Source organism: Dermacentor variabilis, chromosome 10, assembly GCF_050947875.1.
Source record: "Dermacentor variabilis isolate Ectoservices chromosome 10, ASM5094787v1, whole genome shotgun sequence".
NCBI classification, from domain to species: Eukaryota; Metazoa; Arthropoda; class Arachnida; order Ixodida; family Ixodidae; genus Dermacentor; species Dermacentor variabilis.
This window is the reverse complement of record NC_134577.1, coordinates 3,071,847-3,087,522: the sequence shown is the minus strand read 5'-3', so window position 1 is coordinate 3,087,522 and position 15,676 is coordinate 3,071,847. Positions and strand designations below refer to the sequence as shown.

Below are 15,676 nucleotides of genomic sequence, written 5' to 3'. Positions count from 1 at the left end.
GCGAGTACAGTTTTCTCTAATAATGCTTTATGGCACACGCATACTTTAAGTATGATGAAATTAAAGAAAAGCGAAAATCAGTAATAACAGCCCGTAATATATCTGTCTGGATCACAGTTGTCGTTGTGTAAGTGGCTCGTCCGCTCTTATTTATTTGTCTCCGAGTGGGACAACATGGCTCATATGCACAAATATGTATGTTCTGCTACATTTGACATTACTGCATATCAAAGAGGCGCCGTTTCCACAATATCCAAAGCTAACAACAATCTGTGGCTGTAGATGTCGATGTAAACAAATGCACTGCTTTGGCAAATATGACGCAGGAAGCAGCATTCGTAGACTTCTTGAATTTGCGAAATGTCTAATGATCGTGTAAAAGGAACACAAAAGGCGAGGTGTGAGAGCAGACATCAGTGACAATAAGTTCCAAGGCAGCTGCGTTGGCAGATGGAACTCAGCGTACCTTTGTCGGCTGCGCTGTTAGCACAACAGCGGTATATATGTGCTAATGTTAATTAGTGAAAATCTTACTACTGATTGTCACACGGCTTTGGGGTCCAGCTCTGCTGTGAATTTATGCCGACAAAAACAATCATATTGTGTTACGTCTAGTACAAAAAACTTAATGTACACTTAAGCTTTGCCTTTATGAGTAGAACGTGAATGGGGGCCTCGCTGTCTCTGACACCGGATATTCTGCAACACGGGGCCCAATAGAAAACAATGGGTAGCCAATCCCAGCAGCAGTACAGGGCAGAGCAATGGCTCATACTCCCATAAAGCAGAGGCTACAAGCAGTGACTCGTCAATGGCTCATACCCCTGTGAGCAATGAAAAAGGGGCTTGTGTTTGAGTTCCCAAGTAATTAAACTGTTTTCTTGTATATTCAAATATTTTCTCGTATATTCAAATTACAGTCTGACGCTGTCTGTAGCTTAGAATGACAGAAAGCAGTGACTCGTCAATGGCTCATACCCCTGTGAGCAATGAAAAAGGGGCTTGTGTTTGAGTTCCCAAGTAATTAAACTGTTTTCTTGTATATTCAAATATTTTCTCGTATATTCAAATTACAGTCTGACGCTGTCTGTAGCTTAGAATGACAGAAAGCTGAGCTAGTTGGTAAGGATTCATTATGCAAAAAAGAGGCGAGATAGCGTTCATGTTGTCCACTTCTCTACTCTTGTGTCATGTCTGCACACCTCACACCCTTTTTTGCATAATGATGTCTGTAGGTTGTGTGTAAGTCGTACTAAGATGTTTCTGATGCATTTTACTTCGATAAATTCAATTAGTTCAATAACGCTTATGTGCCATGCAAAGGGCCTGCGTGGTTGGGGTTTTGGATGACCTTTTCTGACAGACAACGCCGCCAACGGTGGGCGGCGACAACAGCACCGGATTTCCTGCTACACAGGGTCCTTAACACTCATGCTAAAACCTAGTTGCAGTCATTGCTGAAGCGCTTCATATAGTAAACTCTAAGGTCGGCCATACTGTCAGATAAATAGCCGTGTTCATTAATGAGCAAAATATTTCTAAATTATCGTTCACACCAGTGCCTCTTATGCAAAGTCTTTCCTGATCCTTGAGATTTACAACACATGTGATGATGGCACAGGCACGGAGGCCTTCAAGTTCACGGCCCTGCTGCACCCCTACTGGCGCATGGCAGATGTTCGTCGGTGTATGCTGTCTGGCTGTCACGGCGTCGTCTACACTGACAAGGTGCGAGAAGCTGTTGGCACCCAATGCATTGAGATTGACATGCACCTCTACATGCCTTACGGTTCACAATCAATTCGTGTTGCTTCGACATGGCATCACTAATTGTGCACAATGAAGCTTTGCACTGCTGGCATATCATTCAGACCAACTTTGTTTCAACATCTTAGAAATGTTGGATGCTTGGGCAAGTTTCTTTAGTGTAGTACAACCATTGCAAGGAAGCAGAGAAGGAACAAGACACAAGAACAGTACTAACTTATAACAACTTTATATTTCTGGGAAATAATGACAGTTTTGTACCCCATACTATATGTCACAAGCACGTGTCCACTTACAGTGCTAACAAAATGAACACCCAAAGTTAAACATGACAAACAACCTATTAAACCAGTTGTTGCATGAAGTGCCAGCCGATAAGGAGGGTGGCTTTGCAGTCTTCCCACACAAATAGTTTTTATCGAAGGCCAATGAGGTCATGTCAGTCGTTCTTGGTCAACATAAAGGCATTTCATTGACCAGGGTGAAAGGGAGGGCGGTCGAATTGTGCAGTAAAGTGAACCTCAATAAGGTTGTAAAGCGACTGAAAAGAGCACTAGTAACATGTTTAGAGGTATTCTTTAGTGTAGAAATGCACAGATATGATGTCCTTTTCAGGGTAATCATTTCAGAGAAAGGTACGCGGCAGAATGCTGTTGCGGTTTACTTACTTGACAAACTAAATTTCTTAGCATGAATGACCCATCCCTAGCAAGAAGCTTGGTTCAAGATTTAGAATTTTTAAAAACACATGTTGCCAAGGTGCTAAAAGCTTTCACTGCTGATGCAAAAGAACTTTATTATTCAATTCCGCTGTTTGAACTACTACCTATGTCAAAGAAAACATTACCAGCTTCATCGCGGTTTCACGATGAAGCTGGTAGTTAAGTTGATGAGTTCTTAGAATTACTAAGATACTGCTAGATGCAGTGGGGAAACAACTTGTACACGCAGAAGCGGAGGGTATACAAGTATCGGGTCCTTTGGCTCGTACCCTCGGCAACTTGTACCTGTCTAAATTGTCTAGTCAGAGACCTGGCCAAATGGCTCGAGAGAACTATGGTATGTAGAGCCTTCAGCTATGTTGCTTTCTATAGTTTATCGACTCTGCTGCCCAGTGTTTTAAAGAAAGTGTGTGAGGGTGTTACACATGTAATTCGTTAATAACTTAGTCTCCTTGATAGGACCTTCAAGATCCTATTGGATGGTACGATCCGATTCCTCTATCTAGAATTTGTTCTTTCCGACGACCACACATGTTGGTATCATCATCCTCTAGCTAATAAGCCACTTTTATCATATCATTCTGCTCCTTCTGAGCTTGCTAAAAGGGGCATAGCAAAAATGTGTTTGAGCCATTCACTAAAACGTCACAGGTTCATTTGAAAGGGGAAGTGTCAATAACGATAGCAAAGTATCAGACAACTACACGGGAGTCAGGTTCATAGATTTATAACCATATAAATTTCATTAAGCATTCACTCACTAATTAAATTAAAAAGTATGGTGTTACGCGACCTAAACAGGTAGCCATGAACAGATTTCACTTGATGGCCATGAATACTCATCCCAATACTAACTTAATGAAGAGCGCAGCAGCGGAGGCAGTGACGGGCGCTGCTGCGCTCAGGTGGACGCGGCATAGGTGGACACCACTTTTGCGGCCACAGACCAATGATTAATAACATTTTATTACTGCAAATCTACTTCATTTTAAAGTATTCATTTGCAGTTTATACTGAACTTCTTGTTCATGAGTGAGCTGCGCATACGGAGGATGTGATCATGGGGCATGTGCTCCTCCTGCACCATAGCACTGGCAGAGTGCCAAAGACGAACTGCGAAGCGGCAAGCCTTATGTTACGTGACGCTCCGGTAACACAAGCCAACCATTGATGACAAAAACCTGATTATTCGCCATTACGGACTCTTTATCAGCCACTATGACCCAGTTTGTGTAGAAGTTTAAGCAGCCGTTAAACGGAGCAAACCATGTTGTCCCCTATCATATGAGCAAAGGCACATTTAGAAGCCAAATGTTGGGATCTTATCGTGTTTGGACTTTATGAGGAATGTCACAGCGATGCCAAAAATTTCCATGGAGTGTCCATATGATCGATATTGCAATAAAAGATTCTGGAACCATGTGAGAGCCTTCTCAGCTCCAACTAAAAATTCACAAATGGCTATAAGTGATGAAGACGATAATGTCTTTGAAAGAGACAACATGCTGCGGTACATCAGAAACTTCATTAAGGATAACTTATGTGGGGAAGAGAGCATAGCCCACATTCAAACAGATCCAGTGACAGAGAAGCCGTAGAGATCAAAATTCAATGTTGGAAGCTTTTACTGGAAGAAAAACAAGAAAAAGTCCCTACAATATTGTTACGTGTAGCTGACGTACGAGTCTAAAATATATTTACACGTAGACAAGCGGTGGCAATGATGGCGACGCTATATCAAGCGGTGGCCACGTCGTCTTCCTTCTCCTCAGTGCAGCCACACTGTGGCGGCTGTTCCGTAGCATCACCCCCGGCAGTAGAAGCGCCGTCCCGGTGCTTAATCTACACATCCGCGGCGAAAGGTGTGTGATATGGCTTTAGTCTCGCCACGTGAACGATGTCACTTGCAGCCGACGATGACGCTGAGAGGCTGGCGGGGATGACTTCATACGTGACATCGGTCACTTGTCGCACCACACGGTATGGGCCAGTGTAGCGGGACAGCAGCTTTTCGGAAAGGCCCACACGTCGAATGGGGGACCAGAGAAGCACCAGAGAACCCGGAGTTGTACGTCGCGATGGTGGCAATCATAGAGGCGTCTCTGATGCTCCTGCGAGGCCTCGAGACGGGTGCGGGCGAGCTGGCGCGCGTGATCGGCGTGTGCGATCGCGTCGCGGGCGTATTCAGTGGTTGAACGTGTGGCCGAGGGCAACAATGTGTCCAAGGGCAACGCGGGTTCTCGGCCATATAGGAGATAGAATGGTGAATAGCCGGCGGTGTCGTGACGCGATGAATTATACGCGAACGTCACAATATTACAGCTGCAGGACCCAATGAAATCATCATCATCAGCAGCAGCCTGTGCTATGTCCACTGCAGGACAAAGGCCTCTCCCTGCCAGCTCCAATTACCCCTTTCCTGTGCCAACTGATTCCAACTAGCGCCAGCGAATCCCCTAATTTCATTGCTCCACCTAGTCTTCTGTCATCCTCGACTGCGTTTCCCTTCTCTTGGTACCCATTCCGTAACCCTAATGGTCCAACGGTTATCTAACCGGCGCATTACATGACGTGACCAGCTCCATCTTTTGTTTTTTTTTTCTGTTGTCATGTACTATATCGTCTATACCCGTTTGCTCTCTGATCCAAACCACTCTCTTTCTGTCTCTTAACGTTATGCCTAGCAATCTTCGTTCCATCACTCTTTGCACGGTCGTTAACTTGTTCTCAAGCTTCTTTGTCAGTCTCCAAGTCTCTGCCCCATAAGTAATCACTGGTAAAATGCACTGATTGTACACCTTCCTTTTCAATGATAATGGTAAGCTTCCAGTCAGGAGCTGACAATGTCTGCCGTATGCAATCCAAGACATTTTTATTCTTCTATGAATTTCCTTCTCATGGTCAGGGCTTCCTGTGATTGACCCAGGTAAATGTATTCCTTCACAGACTCTACAGGCTGACTGGCAATCCTGAACTCTTGTTTCCTTGCCTGGCTATTCATCATCATCTTTGTCTTCTGCATATTAATCTTCAACCCCACTCTTACACTCTCATTGTTAGGGTCCTCAGTGATTTTTTTGTAACTCTTCTGCAGTGTTGCTAAATAGAACAATGTCATCGGCAAACCGAAGGTGGCTGAGATATTCGCCGTCAATCCTTACTCCTAAGCCTTCCCAGTTTAATAGCTTGAATACTTCTTCCAAGCACACAGTGAATAGCATTGCAGAGATTGTCTCCTTGTCTGACCTCTTTCTTTATAGGTATTTTCCAGCTTGTGTAGAATTAAGGTAGTTGTAGAACCTCTGTAGATTTGCCAAGGTATTTAGGTAGGCGTACTGTACTCCTTGATTACGTAATGCCTCTATGACTGCTGGTATCTCTACTGAATCAAATGCCGTTTCATAATCTATGAAAGCCATATAGAGAGGCTTATTGTACTCTGCGAATTTCTCGATAACCTGATTAATGACATGGATGTGATCCATTATAGAGTATCCTTTCCTGAAGCCAGCCAGCTCCCTTGGTTGAATAAAGTCCAGTGTTGCCCTTATTCTATTGTAGATTATTTTGGTAAATATTTTATATAATACTTGGGAGTAAGCTAATGGGCCTATAATTTTTCGATTCTTTAACGTCTCCCTTTTTGTGGATTAGTATAATGTTTGCATTCTCCAGTTTTCTGGAACCCTTACAGTCGATAGACACTTCGTATAAAAGCCGCCAGTTTTCCGAGCATATGTCTCCTCCATCTTTGATTATATTCACTGTTATTCCATCTTCTCCTGCCACTCTTCCTCGTTTCATGTCTTGCAAGGCCATTCTGACTTCATTGCTAGTTATAGGAGAAGTTTCTGTATCCTTTTCACTGCTGTTTCTAATGGCGGTATCCTGGCTCCTCTGGGTATTGTGCAGGTCAGTATAGAATTCTTCTGCTTCTTTTACTATATCTTCCTATACCCATGAAATCCTAATACAGCTAATCAAATGGCTGGGTCCAAAGAGCAAGGCACTGCTGACGAATGCCACGGCGCACGCTATTAAAATGGAAAAGAATTCCATTTGGGTGGCATGAAAGCGGGATGAACCTTATCTAAAAGGGCAAAGGTGATAAGGATAAGACAAGCTCGTACAGGTCAATTACAGCAACGGCGATTATATATATATAGAACGGCAATGCAAGGCCATGATATTAGATCTGTCAAAGTGGGTGAAGAAAGCATTGTATACTGGGTGAACTATAGAATGGACTCAGACCAGGCAGATGCTTAGAGGATAATATATTCGTAGTAACGTAGTTCATAGAGATTTCAATAGCTTACAGACCTTCTCGATAGCATTTCTAAATATTAAAGGAGCTTACGGATCTTATAGTGCTTGGACTTTAAAAGGAACATCACGGTCACGGCAAAAATTTGTCTGGAGTATCCATATAACATACCTGCCAACTCCTTCGAAATCTCCATAAAATGTACGAATTTTGAGCAGTCTTACGATTTTATGAATCTTGCTTGAAATTTTACGGAAAACATTTTATTTACAAAAAAAAATGCGACAATGTAGTAAAACTACACCCTGGTATCTTGCACCACCATGAGAGGGCAATACGTATGTGTGGTGTCATCATCAGCAGCTGCACAGTTGTAATGATTTCTGTCGTCTACTAGGAGGGTCACGAATCCATATCCAAAGCGCGATAGCGCCTCTGCAAACCTGTTGCCATGCTGTTGCCTTTGTTTGTGCGGGTCCCCGCGTTTGGACTTCAGTCACTGCAGTGTTGGCCTCACCTTTTGTGTGACTGGCTGCCGTGTCAAATGCAGTGCGCCTCCGGCCTGTAGCGACTTTGCAGTGCAATGGCAGGCTCGAAGCCCCGACAGTACTTCCAAGTGTTTTTGAAATTGTACACGGCAGAATTTCCGGGCTTCGTGCCATCGAAGAAAGGGGAGAAGTTCGGATTCTGCACCACGTGTGCCTGTGATATGAACGTCTTGCATGGCAGCAAGTCTGACATCAAGGTCCTCATCGCTTCGAAAAAGCATCAAGGATACATGCGAGCTGCGGACAGCCAGCCAAGCCTAGCAAGTTTTGTATGCAGTGACAACGACCTCGGCGTGATTCTTGCAGAATGCCCCTTCACGGCGTTTTTAGTTGAACACAGCATCCCGCTGAGTGTCAGCGATCATGCAAGACCGCTTTTCCAAAAGATCTTCCCTAAGAGCGAAGAAGCGAAATGCTATACCTGTGGACGAACAAAGACGACGCCGATTGTTCGGGAAATGGCCGCCAACGCGGAGACTCCTTTTCTGGATGCCCTAAAACAGCAGGTATTTTCAATCTCTGTGGATGGCAGTAACAGTAGGGATATGCAGCTTTACTATATTGTTGTGACATATTTTGTTAAAGAAACGAGTCAAAATCCGCCTTCTTTGCCTCTGGACAATCCAAGGGGAAGCAATGGGTCACAAGATTGCAAATCTGGTTCTGGACGAGATGAAGTCTCAGGATTTGCCTGTTGGAAACCTGTTGGCTATTTGTCCGGACAGTGCCAATGTCATGATTGGCAAGAGAAACAGTGTTTCTACTGTATTGAGAGAGGCTCAACCAGTTTTGATAGGGGTTGGTTGCTCGTGCCATCTTATCAACTTTGCCGCCCAAAAAGGAGCATCATGTCTTCCTGTAAAGGTTGATGAGGCTTTGGTTGACATTTTTTTTTCACCTAGAGAAAAGCTTGAAATGGAAAGATCGAAGTTCCAGAATATGCATGATGTCAAGGACAGAAAGATGTTGAAGCATTCGCCGACACGTTGGCTGTTGTTGGGAAAGTGTTGAAAGTGGAAAGTGGAAAGTGCTGATCGACCAGTGGAAACCACTACTCAGCTTTTTTTTATCTGAAACGAAGCAGTGCAAAAAGCAGAGCTTGTTTTTGGAGTCATACCGAATTCCGGAGACTTCCTCACAAATCCCCAAGAACCCTGCACTGACCCCAACGTCTGCTACACATCTTCGCAAGACTGTTGCAGTCCTCGAGAAAAAGAGCACCAATGGCGATGAACTCTCGCTAAAGAGGAAAGGAGCTCATTCTGGACCTCAAGCAAAAAAACTGAAACTTCATAGCAAGGATTCTGGGGAAGCCAGCCACGTGACCCATGAGGAGCACCTGTTTTATTTTTGTCATCGAAGCTAAACAGGGCATGCTGTCTTTTTCTCCAAAATGTCATACCACTTTCTGAGAAGTTCCAACTCTTCAGATTGGCAGGTATGCATATAATTGCTGTAACAATAATATAGTCTCACAGACTTCCAGGGAGGGTTGTCATGTGTTCCAGAGGATCAGGCAAGGTGCGGCAACCTTCCCTGAGCAGTTCTTTTCCACAACTGTCTACAAGTGGCGACACAAGCTCATGCTAGCACCACCTTAGCAGCAGAGCAGCAACTAGCTTTCCCATAGATCAAGGCGATTGCGCATTTTTTCTTAAAAGCTAGATTACGAACTGCACCAAGCATTACATTGAATGATGTGTACCATAAAGTGTGATATTTGTGCAAAATGCCAGTTAGGACGCAGCCGTGATAAAGACAAAATCTTTTTCTTGCAATTTTAAGAGGAATACGCTTGCCCTTACACTTTAGGCAACTTCTATTGCAGCCGATTAAGCTGAGCATGACTGTGCATCTATTTAACTCTATCGCTATTGTAGCCAAAAGCACTGCGCATGTCTGGAGACCTCCTAATCCTCCACATGTGACCCCCACCGATGCATTGATTGCTTGCATGGGAAGGCAACACTCGTGAAGCCACCATCCTTCTTGTCTCACACTCGCACATTTTCACTCGCACCTAAAGCACACTGCGCGGGGCGCGGTAGGATCTTATCGCACTTAGACTTTATATGGAATATGACGTGGCTCCACTTTGGCGGTCACTCTTGTCATACGGCACGCAATTAGAGAGGTGCGTTTGCTAGCAGCCGCTTGTAATTCAATCACTTGGCGACTGCATCCACAGAAGTTTCCATTTATTGTCTTGGCCTTTGTGACGACAGTGAAATTTCGTTATATTGAAGTTGCATACACACTTCCTTATATTGAGGTTGTAAATACATGGTTTTCTAAGGACAAGATGTTATGAAAAGTTAAGTACTTCGTTATATCGAGAATTTCGTTATATTCAAGTTTGTTGTATGGAGGTTTAATTGTACATGTCATATGAAGTGCACAAATTTAATGTGTTAATTTTACAGCTTATCTAAATCGTTCCAATATTTACGAGGGTGTTGCAAAAGTCCGACTCACAAGTTAGCAGTACATTTCAGACCAGTGTATAAATGCACAAATTTTGTCTGCATTAGATGTATAGTTTAGTGCGCTTTACAGAGTTGCAATATTGTTTTTATTGCCAAGTTACAGAAATATAAGCTTGATACCTAAGTTTTTATTGCAGTAGCAAGTATACAGACGATTGCAGAGCATCGTCTGTATACATATGTATTAAATGGTTCACACCCACTTAATATTGTTCCTTTCCGGTCTTTTGTAGATTGTTTTAAGTATTCGTTTTTTCTAAGCACTGTTGAAATTTGGAACAACCTAGCTGGTTCCTAGTGGGAAAAACCTAATGAAGAGTTTTTGAAAGAATTGTCTAACAACATTTTGTAATTACGTTTCAAATTCATTGTATGTTGTTTTGATCTAATCTCTGGTGTATCCACTCCTGCTATGTCTCATGTATTGAAACAGCAGTATCTGTAAATAAATAAATAAATAAATAAATTTGATCATGTTGTCAGCGCCATTGCCCGTTGTCGTCGTGCATTCCCGTTCGATGGCGCATATGCGGCACGTGTGTGGACAATTAATTCCAGAGATGTGGAATGCTTTTGGCTGCAAAAACAATGACATGGTCGTGCCACCAATGCTACGCTGGGCACCATTGTTACTTTAGCTGCTGGCACATACATTGTGCACTCGCACAATATGTAAGCAGACTGTAGTGTTCTTGCTTAGCTGATGTGTCTGACCAGTACGGGTAGTAAACATCTAGCTAATGTTATGTAATATATCTCAATGAGCACTGGTAAATGGCAACGGTTTCCTGTCGGTCTTGTCTAGTTCACTTTTGAGGTGCAACACTGCTCATGGCACTACTTATCATGCCAGCATTGTGAGATGCCAGGGCATCGTTCCTTAATTCTGCCCAGCAAGAGTTACCGTGCATGCAGGGGATGTATTCTTCAATGGTCACTTTTGGCGATATCACTTTCACTGCACGCTTATTGGTTGGTTGAGCTGATTGGCTGGTTGGGCACTATGTCACGCGAAAGGGATAATATCGCCAAAAGTGATCGCCTGAGAATACATCCCCTGCGTAGTGCCAACATGTCGCACATGTGTATATGAGAACACTGTCCCGGGAGTTCAACTAAACCTTGTTATTGCTGTCAATGCTTCACCATTAAGGAGAAACTGCCAACTTTTATGACATTATGCAACTTTTAGGAATTCTAAAGAAACATATGGCATACATTGAATGTCCACTTTGTACAATTACTATGCCCACAGACAACTCTCTCTGGTAATGAAGGGAAAGCTATGGGGGCAGAGCTTCTGCACATGTGTTACTGTGCCAAGTAGTCCAGCAGCGCTTTTGGTGTCTCGGAACAGACGCTGTATCAACGCTGCTTTTCATGCACGACAGCTTCGCATTTGCCCAGACAGGGAAAGGAAAAGTCGTGAAATAAGTAAACTTTATCACTCAGTGGTGTGTTTTGTTTTGTTTAGCAGTTGTAAGCAAGGTGTTTTCTCTTCCCCAGCGAAAGCTAAATGTGCAGGACATGTTAAAGTGTGGACAGAAAGTTGTCCACAAGTGTAGATTATAACTTCTTGTTTTATTGCAAGATACCTGGTGCAGTAGTTGTCAAGACGAACCATTTCTCAGTTTCCACTGTGTATTTAGGTAGAAGCTCCTGAGCATAGGCTTGTTCACTTGTATTTAACAGGGGTGTGCAAATAGTCAAAATTTTGATTCCCAATTGAATAGTCTTTGCTTTTCGATTCATATTCAATTTCAGAATGCACTATTCGAAGTTGTTGATTATTCATTCCGTTTGAAAAATTTAAGAGACAACAGTTGTTGTAGTCGAAAGAGTGAAAGGCGGATAGATGTGGAGGCCTTCTCATTATGATTCAGCTCAGGACAACCGAGGTTTTTGTGTAGACAAACTAGTTCTTGAGCACGACACCAAATTCTACTGTGCTCATGAACAGGTCTCTCTAAAGGAAAGCTACAGGGGCAACAAATTTGGGAAGGTACGGATGTGGTGTCTTTTTGGTGTCTTGGATTTAGCAGAGCAGTTTATTATTTGGCCACTCTCACCAGGCATGATGTGCGGAAGTGCCGTATTATACTTAAATACTTCAAAGGGCGCTATACACTTTACTACATGTATCTGATGCTCCATTGTTTCATTAATGTCACTGTCATACTCTACCAGATGCAATTTACATTTGTATACCTTACATTTGCGTTTCATTTAAAAGCCAAGTTCCAGTTGTTAATGGCATTATACATCACCTGTCGTATACTACAAGCCATTTGTTGTCGAACTCCACGAAACCTTTGTGTTGGACATTGTTTTGAAATTGGAAATACTCTATTTTCGATTCCATCTCCAATAGTTGATTTTCTCAGATATTGTATTTGATTCCATTTAAAAATGTCACTATTCGGATAGCCCTAGTATTTAGATATCTGTCGTACTTAATTGTCATCATTCTTCTCTCGTCAAGCATCTTGCATTGTCCTCGTCACATCGTGGTCTCGAAGTCTCACACTGTGCATCTTCTTCATTTGGTCTTTTCATTTTGGCTTAGCTTCTGAACGGTATAGTTCACGAAACATTGTATGAGATGCATGTTGTGACTGTGTGGAGCATAAATGTAAATGTTGCATGAGAATAAACATCACATGGGATGAAAATAAGCACAATTGTACGCATTGAATTTAGTTGTGCAGCATATCAACAACTGCTTCGCTTAACACAAATTCCACTGTGTGCGTTTTCCTTTTTTCCTCCCCTAAAACTCCCATCCCTATTCACGCCTCGAAAGCAGGGCACAGGTTCTCATTTCGCAGTGCCAAAGACTGCCTTTAATGATTTTGATGTATCTGTCTAGCAAAACACCCTGCTTTGAGTGCATGTGGAACTTTACAATTGCATGTAGGTGCACAGTCTGTGGCAGGAATTCCCTTCTCCACTTGAGTTTCTTACTCAGACAACTGAGAATGCCATGTTTCGAATTTTGCCTTTAATGTATTCAATTCTGTGGCTATGTCATAGAATTCTTGCTGCATGCATGCACTCAGTTTGCCACCTTCGTTTCCTGTCCAAAAAACTTCGCAACGCTGCAATACAAAGCCTTGCAAGTGAGCTTTTTTGCAGAGGTTGGCCAACACCACAACAGCGATCAAAGAGTGACAGAACGAATGGACACTTATATTAGGTTTAATATCTGCAAACGACATCAAATCGCTCTTATGACTCTGAAACATTAACGTCTTTGTACGCAGTGTTCAGCTGGCTGTTTCTTTTGTATTATAGGACCTGGCTCCTTATCTTGCAACGTCTTGCTTGCACCCTGACATGTTTGGATGAGCTGAAACACAGCCCTCTCTCTCTCTCTTTTCTTTTGCAGACAAGGGACGTAGGCGAGTCACGGGAAGAACGAAAATATGTGACGGTCTCACAATGGACTGACAAGTACGTAATAGCAGCTTGCACAATCCAGCTTTGACGTCAGTGCACTTCACAGTGAGCTTGACAAACTCACAGTGGCTGTGGCTATGGTTTTATCTACATAAATGACATATTTTTCGTTAGAAGAGGGCACATGGCAAGATGAACAAAAAATTCGTGTTATGTACCAGCTGCTACAGAGTCCTCGTCATCGGCTCATGTTCATGTGAGATCTGCATGCACGTTGCCACCGTTGAGCGGACAGTCGACGTCACACGGAAGATGCTTGATTGCCGAGAGAGGTTGGGCAGAGTTTGCCTTATGCCTTAAGTGTTTGTACACCACTTCGAAGATCCAGTGCCAAATTTAGACAGGACAAAGAAATATACGCACAGCTCTTTCAACATGTTCAGGACATGTGTGAAATGTAACTTGGGGATCACACTTTATCAGTGTGCACCAGAATCATTGTACAGGATCACATCCTCCTTCACACATGTAAACGAGGCATACATATTTAAAGATAAAAGTGGTTTTCTTTCAACCATAGCCAGAGTTCACATACCTTCTCGATACAATATATATACAATATATCGTTCGAGCAATACCCGTTCTGTCTTAAATGTTCCAAGTATTATTGTTTTTTTTTTTTTTTGGTTTTGTTCTTTTTTTTTTTTTTCATTTCACAGTACCTTTGGTTTCCACTGCATGTGTTTCAGGACTTTTCCCAGTAGCTGTTCTGGGTCTCTAAACTCAAGGGCCTAAGCTCGGGTGCAGCCAGGCTCTGTAAGGGTAGCTCGATAACTGCTGTGCAATGCGCGCAGTAGTGTTACATTGAACAAAAAAATAATAATAATTTCTGTGCATGAATTCTCTTTGGCAAATAAGCAGGAAAATGCATAGGATGTTCAGCCTCTCTAATTGGGAGACTGCCCCGCACTCCTATCAGTTTTTTTTTTTTGCCAGAGGTGCAGATTAACTGCTGCTGTGGGGTGCTCTACAGTGTTCTACCCTGGTCTGCTATATAAGTCGCTTTCCGCATAGGTTGCTATCTGGGGGCCACATAATGGACAATGTGAACTGCAAAAGGCCTCGAGAAAGTACAGAAGTCAACACACTTCTCTAGAATACGTGAACCACGTGCTTAGGATTGCGCTGGCGATATCTGAACATGACATGTGGCACAGAATCGGCTGGACTTGAGCTTGCGTGCCTACATTTACGGTTTCCAATGGTTTCTCTCGACCTGGTGGTTGGCTCAAGCTTTGGTAGCTGCTCTAGCCCTCAAGAGCATGTTTAGACAAGTGCATTGACCTCTGTTCAAGCCAACTCTTAAGTATGGTGGCTGGTTTCCAGGCCACTTCTAGATACGAAGATTCTGTAGGATCGTGACATCCTAAGGCGCAGGAGCATGTAAGCCACACAACTAACGTTATAATTTCTGAGACCAGCTGACCTCAGTGAGCGATTGAAGGCATTGTGGGCAACGCATGTAAGCAGATTGGCTATCAAGTGAACAAGTGAATCCATTTCTTGACGACATAAAGTGTTATACATTATGCGATCATGTGGTATTAAGATCACTGTATAAGACGCTTATGTGATGTGTGATGCCGGGTGACTTGGCCCTGCTATATACATATCTTGTGGAACAATCTAGCTGCACATCATCGCTGTGGCGTTGTCATCCCGAGAAGTGTTGCGCCACTTGACATGCGAAATTCAGTGTTTCTAAGTGACAATTTCTTTAGTGCTTCTTGGTCTCATGGGCTTCTGATGCTTTCATTTCATTTAAGCTTCGGTAATACGTGCTTGAGGTGACATGCGCATATGTATAGCATATGTAGAAAATCACCCGATCCTATGTGCACGCGCAATGTTATCGCCAGATAAGGTTATTTCGAGAGATTGGCTGATTAAACTTAAAGCTTTTTCTTCTGTCTGCTGCGCCGTCTCAGAAGTGCTATAAACGATTCCAAAAAATACTAAATTGTCCCTCCGAGAGCCATCTTCTGCTTCATTAAGACGCGCTCTTAGCCTAAGCGCCTCACTTTGTACTTGCTCAGTTAGTTTACACGTTGTTTTTAATTTGCACTGTACATCATCCAAATTAGATGTCCTCTTTTTTAGTTTCTAGGCGCGTAACTGTGATAGAAATATCTTTAGTAAGCGATTGTTGCCGACTCTTAAGCTCTAGGATGTCAGTTGACATGGTCATCTGTGTGGCTTCAATGCGAATTGAGTGTTCATGCATGTCTTTCATTAAGTTGTGCATCTCCGTAGGTTGATCATTCATGGGATCCGTACTCCGCTTGACATCGCCGCATATTAACAGCAGTAATTCACACAGAGATACTAATAAGGCTTCTGGGCATGGAAGCACCACGATCGTCAGACCGAAAGGTCACAAAGGGTAGTTTGTTGAAATAACTAACCTGCGAAACGTAGGGGAGCATG

The 15,676-nt window shown here is 43.0% G+C and overlaps 1 protein-coding gene across 3 annotated transcripts in view; it reads left to right on the top strand.

Moving 5' to 3' along the window:
- Window positions 1-15,676, top strand: part of LOC142559728 (uncharacterized) — a 370,616-nt gene that overhangs the window by 70,055 nt on the left and 284,885 nt on the right. For all 3 annotated transcript variants that reach the window (XM_075671318.1, XM_075671316.1, XM_075671317.1), the window contains exons 7-8: window positions 1,622-1,728; window positions 13,179-13,243. In XM_075671318.1, coding sequence (XP_075527433.1) covers window positions 1,622-1,728; window positions 13,179-13,243 — 172 coding nt within the window. The remainder of the gene's footprint in view (window positions 1-1,621; window positions 1,729-13,178; window positions 13,244-15,676) is intronic.